General features: G+C 43.3%; 1 protein-coding gene across 2 annotated transcripts; it reads right to left on the reverse strand.

Annotated features, from left to right (window-relative positions):
* Window positions 1-2,050: 2,050 nt before the first annotated feature.
* Window positions 2,051-5,927, reverse strand: LOC147992776 (subtilisin-like protease SBT3.6). Of its 2 annotated transcripts, XM_087531671.1 has the most exons (10): window positions 5,715-5,927; window positions 5,530-5,621; window positions 5,303-5,400; window positions 4,886-5,053; window positions 4,173-4,792; window positions 4,009-4,085; window positions 3,526-3,768; window positions 3,268-3,385; window positions 3,005-3,176; window positions 2,051-2,869 (listed from the first exon to the last, which is right to left on the reverse strand). In XM_087531671.1, the coding sequence occupies exons 1-10, from the start codon at window positions 5,838-5,840 to the stop codon at window positions 2,328-2,330; spliced, it is 2,256 nt and encodes a 751-aa protein (XP_087387797.1). In that variant the 5' UTR covers window positions 5,841-5,927; the 3' UTR covers window positions 2,051-2,327. The 2 variants fall into 2 exon arrangements, with proteins under 2 accessions (XP_087387797.1, XP_087387802.1); XM_087531676.1 differs by lacking the exon at window positions 5,303-5,400.
* Between the last annotated feature and the right edge of the window lie 1,228 nt (window positions 5,928-7,155).

Consider the following 7,155-nt stretch of genomic DNA (forward strand, 5'->3'; position numbering starts at 1 on the left):
ATCTGATGTTGCCGGGCCCATTAACCAACCAAAGTATTCCCTCGGCACAAGTGCACAATGGTTCACGCACAACAGTATCAACACCTAGCCCTAAAAAAACAGTATCAACACCGTGACAATTATGTAACTATATATGGTGTGATGGTAGATGCTGATGATGCGCAATGTTATTTAGAACACACACAGTAGGCAGTAGAACAAGATAGATGATGCAACAATGGCATGCATGTCACCGGGAAAACATTGTGTTAAAAAAATTGTAAATGTATGTTTCCATTTTTTTCCATTGAATAGAAAAAAACAAAGGAAAGAAACTACTGTGATTGCCTCCGTAGACTAAATTCTTTAAACCCGTGATATTATTACACAATCAAATGTATGTTGCTCTGATCTGCTCTACATATACGTGGCATGTCCTGTTTGCGTGGTGATTTCCACGTTAGGCATATGAAGGTGTACGGTTGTTGAGGTGTAATGACATGGCTCGCAGCAGTGACTTCTTCATTGAAAGTGGGGGCGACAATACAAGGTGACTTAAGATTGGTGGTGCTTTTGAGCACATGGTCTTGAGCTCCGGAGTAAAAACTCTAGGTTTCACCTACATTGGTTGTACATGGCAATGGTTGTTTCTACATCATACCCTTGTTGGAGGCATTGTCTAGAGTTTACTCAGACTTATTCTTTGAGGTGAAAACCCAAGATCTAACTGACGTGGGTGGATCTGGTGATGGCGGCACTCGCGTGTTGTTTCCTTCCTGCAGTCATCATTGTTAAAGCACTTTTCTCACAGTATGGGTACTATCATCGGTGGTGGTTGATGTTGATTGTTGCACTTGCATACTGAGTTCACTTCAACCGGACTTTCAGAGGTCACTTTCCGTTTTCTTCTTTGTGTGCGTGCATTGGTGTTGTCTGTGTGCATCCTAATTTTGCAGAGGCTAGGTGTCTTCATGATGATTGTATTTTCATGATGCAACATTATGAATCAATAAAATCCACCCTTTATAGAATTTTTTTTTTTGAAAATTTATGTTTGCATGGGAAACCACAAACATAGGCAAGATCCAATTCTTTTCGGAAAAGGTCACACCTTGTGGTCTTTTTGCGCCGAACACTTACTTCATACTGACGTCAACAAATCAACATATTCAATGTTGCTTATTCTCTTAATATCTTCTTCGAATTGTTTGTTCCCATTTTGTATCAGTGATGAAGGATCAATATTAGTGTCACATGCTACTATGTATAGTTGTATACTAATGAAGTGAAGTGTTGTATGATGTGGCTATATCAGTGAATATTTACAAGAAACAAAATCATGTAAAGTACACCATCATATTAATCATGCAACCAAGTTGTCTATCACAATCATTATCAGCTGCTTCCACCACCCAGAGGGAGTAACTGTGCCGAAACAGCGAGAGCATGTTCGGCGCACTAGACACACATATGTGGTGTACTAATATACTATACAAGATGATTGCTTAGTGTCCTTAGTGATAATGAAAAACCTTAAACTTTTGAAAACATTGTCACAACATATATCTATCATGTGTCTCAATTTTTTTTATCCAAGTCCAACTAAAATTCAGGGAATAATAATAACAAATTCAACTACAGACAACTATATGATAGTATTCACTCTGTTTGAATTTCCTATTGTTACCTGATTTGCCTTATTTGTTTGTCAACCTACAAATTTAATTGGGACATGAAATTCTATGGCATAATATTTGTGCATTGTGTTATCTCATGATTTTAAAATTTCTATGAAGATGTTTTTAGTTTTGTGTAATAGTACACCTATAATAATGATCGTAGACCTTAAGTTTTTTGGCTATGTTCACAAGATCGTATCTATTTTCACGCATTATTATATGATCATACACCTTAGAAAGTAGAAAATATTTAGTGGACTACCACAACATATCGCATTTTTTTTCTTGAATCTTGATCACATTTCTTAGTGTTTCGATTAGCATCCAACCATGCCGACTCATCCACAACTTACAAAAAAAATTGCACTGTCATTTCACTACAGACAAACATCTTGCAGTAGTGCCATTTTTTGACTTAGTAGTCTGAAATTCAATATGACCAAAATATTCAAAGCTCTAATGGAACTCAAAATTAGCAAAAGCATATTTATAGTTATCGTTCTAATAACTGGAGCTCAATTCCTCTTCGGTAATATAATTGCAAACACCTCATGCCGTTAGGGGGGGGGGGGTACATATCAGGTGGCATGTTTTCCTCATCACTGCCATGCATGTCTGCTTTTTATTGTTAAGTGTGGAAATGATATTTTTATTTTATTATGCAACAACTCAGTAGAATTCTTCAATTGTAAGTCGTGTCACAATTGGAATCCTCACTGTCTTTTGGTCGTTATGCCAGGTAAGGCTACCAAATGTGTAGTACCCGTGCAACTTCCACATAGGTGATAGCTTCACCTGATACGTCTGAACTTTGTTGGTAGCGTCGAACACAAGAACGGGCGGGACGACCTCCATCTTGACTCCTGTTGGGCTCTGGACTGCGGCATGGTACACAGAATTGACCTCGCCGACATTGGTCACAGTCCTGGAAACGGTGATGGGATGCCTGAGATCGGGAACCGATATGGATGGCAGGTTCAAGTAATACGCTGGTTGCATGGTGGTGGTGTTGCAATCCACGGGTGTCCTCTTGTTGCTGATGGTGCATTTGAAGAATTTGCTGTAATCACTTGGATCGATGTCATATATGAGGCCGGGATGAGCCGCCCCGCAAGGATTGATGGTCCCGCCTCCGTAGTCGAATGGGTCGGCGATCTTCCGCGAATATCCTTCCGCCATTATCGGCATGCCACGTTCATTGGTTACATGGGCTTAATTTATTTTGGACATGCAAAACCAACAAATTAAGCAGAGGTAAACAACACAAGTGCATGAACTATGAATTTGATGCCATTCTACTTGTATGGAGTTAAAGATATGCTAGATGATGTCTTGTTATTACGAACCAGTGGTAACCATGGCAGATTTTATTGCCGCAGGAGACCAGTATGGGTGCAAAACTTTGAGTAGCGCTGCGATGCCCGCTACATGAGGGGCTGCCATGGACGTCCCTGACTTAAATACGTAGCCATCTTGTTTTGCTGCCAGGATGTTGGCTCCAGGTGCAGCTATGTCAGGCTGTTACAGAACCAAAGGCCGTCGCAGCAGCGTGAGGTGGGATGACATACTACTGTATACAACAAGGTCATGCAGCTGGCACGGTACACACCTTGAGAATGGCGGGGTAAGTAACAGATGGGCCTCTGGAGGAGAAGATCGCCACTTTTGGGGCCAGTATCTCCTTGCCCGTAACGGTGCCCGCCGGTTCAATCTTTGCCTGGGCAGAGCTGTTTACAAAACAAAATCAATGGCATCGAACATAAGTTTATGGCTGTGTGAATAGGTCCATGCATGCAGAGCTGATTGGATGGCATCTCCACTTTGACTTTTTTTTAAATGAAGTTTTATTGTGCGTGTATGGTTGTACCTTGTGTCCTCATAGTATTGGCACATCCTCTCCGCGTCTTCGATGTTGACAACTACACAGGCGATGCCTTCGCAATCTGTCACGGGTCTCATGTCGTCCGTCGTGGATGACACGATGATGAGTCCGGTTCCTCCTCCATCCATGAGGTATTGCGCCGCCGGGAATAAAGCTCCCCTTTGATCGTTGCAGAGGAGGATCAACCCTTTCAGGTCTTGGGCGCCGTCAAAAACCTCTGCGGTACAACTAAATTTACAAAAGCAAATTGAAGCATGTATTTGGATTGCTGGGCTGTTGTGTGCATCGTGGTAGGGGTGACTTTAGGGTACCTTTTAACCCTCTTTAGTTCAAGCAAATGACTAGTTTTTCATTTCTTTGAACTAAAAATAGTTAAGGGTACCCTAAGGAAATCACTAATTTGCACCCCCTACGTTGCAATATTCATGGTGGATATTGCTGAGGTCGTTAGAGTTTTTTTTTTCTTACGATCGTAAACATGCAAAATTTCCGAAACTGCTCCTGGATGATGAGTCCTTCTTCCCTTGGTAATAGAGAGATTGTCCCTGCAGAATAACCAGCGTAGCACACACATTATATACTCGCTTATAATTTTGATGGAGAGTGGTTGCGTTACCGTTACATCCACATACCACTATTTGTTGCTTGTTTCCCAACGTGATCACTGTATCGAACGAGCGATCGATGTTGGTTGCCGCGACGGTGATGGCCCACGGCGAGGTGTCCCTGATGGTCTGCATATGCGGCCCAGCGTTGCCAGCGGTGTGCACCATGACGATCCCCTTCAGGACCGCATGTAGTGTACCGTATAAGTTCTCGCTCATTTCCAGGGACAATGACAGAACGTCCACCCCGTCATGGATGGCGTCGTCGATGGCGGCTAGCACGGCCGGCGTGGGGCAGTGGCCCTCCTTGCTCCAGCAGGACTTGTACACTGCGATGCGAGCGTGTGGCGCGCCTCCCCGTGCGACCCCCGCGGCAATGCCATGGAAGCTGGCAGCTTCCTGCCCCACAGCCGAGCCAGCCGCGGTGGAGGCCGTGTGTGTGCCGTGGCCGGCATGGTCCCGTGGCGAGAGTGGTGCCCCTTCGAAGTATTCTTTGGGGACCCCGGCGGTGTAGAACCGTGCGCCAATGATCTTTCGGCTGCAGTTGTTGCTGCCCCAGTCTGGCCCAACCTGGCATTTTCCTTTCCACCTTGATGGCACGGGCCCGTACCCTTGGTCGCTGAAGCTTCTCGACTCCGGCCAGATCCCTGATTCGATTGATCAGTTATTAGTTGGTTGCGGGCTGCCGGATTCGTTCAAGAAAGCTGAAGCGACTCCACTTTAACATAATGTATACTGACCCGTGTCAACCACACCGATGATTATATCCTCTCCGTAGTTGCTTGCCTGGAGTAGCTCACTGGCCGGCGTATGGGAGGACGGGTAGTTGAGTCCAAGAAAGTCCCAGCTCCGTGTGGTGGTGGTCCTGTATGTTTTGCTCGGTTCAACACTGATGACTCCCGGAAACTCTGCACAACATCACACAGTTCATACCAAAAAATGAGTTAATTTTTAAAGCTGTAAATTGTTCTTTCAAATATTTACGTTGGAAGCTTGGGGAAATAGTATATATATTTGTCTCAAAAGCATTCTTCGAGTGCTTTTTGTTTGTTTTATCTTGTGTTTCAATATAAAAAGGGGACCTATTTAGGAACTAGAGGTGGTAGTTGATTAGTACTATCTTGCAAGCAAAACTGAGATGATGACAATCGATGGACCTGCAAGCCTTGTTGCTTGGTCCGCGGTGAGCATGGCGGCAAAGCCCGAGAAACCATGCTTGTAGTTGTAGACCATGGAGGCCGAAGCATCCTCCTTGCTACAAATGTTCAAAGTAGTAGAACAAATTGAAGGCCATTTAATTTCGTTCTGCAAACCTTGCTAGTAAGTTACTTTAATTAGCTAGGGACGAGCTGAAGAACAACCTTGCTAGTAATTAGTTACGCACCTTTGGAGAAGAGTGGTGAGCATGTCATGGTGCGAGGCGACGACCTCGTCCGGGTGCCCGTGCTTAACGTCGCCTAGGTAAGCTACATAAACCTGAAGAAGCAGATATGCATGGTTAATTAGGTAAGCTAGCTAGCTCGGAGCACGTAAACAAGAGTTGTGCGTGCATAAAATTTAATTACGTGCCTTGCGAGACTCTCCTCCGTGTGCTCTGGATAACACCATGGAAAAGCAAAGCAACGGTAGGAGCACCCAAGCAGCCACCCGTGCGTGCTGCGAGGAGGAGGAAGAAGAGCACATCTGCAATTCCATATCGTTTCACCTAGCTAGTGCTAGTGGAGTGGAGGCGTACTACGTACTTGCTTAATTAGTGTGGCCTGTATGCAGGGCACTGGCTAGCTGGTATTTATAGATGGATGCCGCAGGCGCGGTGGATGGAGGCCCCGACCACGCTCATCGTTGTGCCACATATATTCTCGTGCTCAATATTCAGCCTGTCTAAAAAAATTATTCAGCCTGTCCTGTCACTAATGGTGTTCGGAAGGCCTCATCCTCAGAAGCCAAGCTAGCTAGAGAAGAAATCATTGGGTTCAGTTCTGTTTGTTGGTTATGGCGTCCAACCTGTCCCTTAATTGGCATTGAAAATCGGTAAGCAGAGATGGGCCACGCAGATGTGCATGTATCAGCCCTCCATGGTTGCTTTGAGATCCAGGCTACTCTTTTTTGAACTAGTCAAAATCTTTCTGTTTCAAACTGTTACATTAGGTTTTTCTCTCATTCCAAAGTGTATCATAATGTTTCATTGCGCTTCTCCTGTATCAGCAAATTCTTGGTCAGAAACAGGTACTGATCCCTCCGTTTTGCATATAAGATTTGGTCAAACTCAAACTAAACAAAGTTTGACCAAATTTATATAAAGAAATGTCAACATCTACAATACTAAAGTTATATGGTACGAAAGTTAATTTCATGACGCATCTAATATTATTGGTTTCAGATTGTGAATATTTGTATTTTTCTATAAAGTTAGTCAAACTTTATCAAATTTGAATTTGACCAAACTTTATATGCAAACTAAAAAGAAACGGAGGGAGTACATTTTTTCGTTGGTATACAGACATACACTTTGAAACAGGGGAAAAGTTGAACAAAACATTATGGAACAAGATAAATTTTTACAACAACTAAAATAAATAACACGGAGGTCAAAGCAATCACCGACGGTGGATCTATATCCTGTGCACGGTTGGAAAAATCACTCTCATGCGGTACTGCCTATGGTTCTACTCATCTAAGAAAGAGAATGGGTGAGGTGTACATAGCTGAGTATGCATCATATTATCACATACAAACAATTTAAATTCAACATTATTATTTTAGAAAATATTCATGATTGCTTTATGCTGTCAGGAAACTTAACTGTCAAAGTTACACACAGTAAAAAAAAAAGTGGTATCCGGGTAGGGATGTGACTTTTCCTCACTCTTTCACCTTAGGACATGATCAATGATTCAGTTTGGACAGTTGTCCCATAGTTCTACATCGGATGGATGCTGCCGTCAAGGAGATTAGTTAAAACAAAGCTATGGCTTGCAAAGGCTTGGTATAACCTGCAGAGCAGCGGATG

This window comes from Triticum urartu, chromosome 1A, assembly GCF_056163025.1.
Source record: "Triticum urartu cultivar PI428250 chromosome 1A, HENAU_Tu73, whole genome shotgun sequence".
NCBI lineage: Eukaryota > Viridiplantae > Streptophyta > Magnoliopsida > Poales > Poaceae > Triticum > Triticum urartu.

Coding starts and splice junctions, on each gene's coding strand:
- LOC147992776 (XM_087531671.1), bottom strand. CDS start 5,840: ATGGAATTGCAGATGTGCTCTTCTTCCTCCTCCTCGCAGCACGCACGG. Junction 5,622..5,714: donor ACGGAGGAGAGTCTCGCAAG/GCACGTAATTAA, acceptor CTGCTTCTTCAG/GTTTATGTAGCTTACCTAGG. Junction 3,177..3,267: donor CTTACCCCGCCATTCTCAAG/GTGTGTACCGTG, acceptor GTTCTGTAACAG/CCTGACATAGCTGCACCTGG.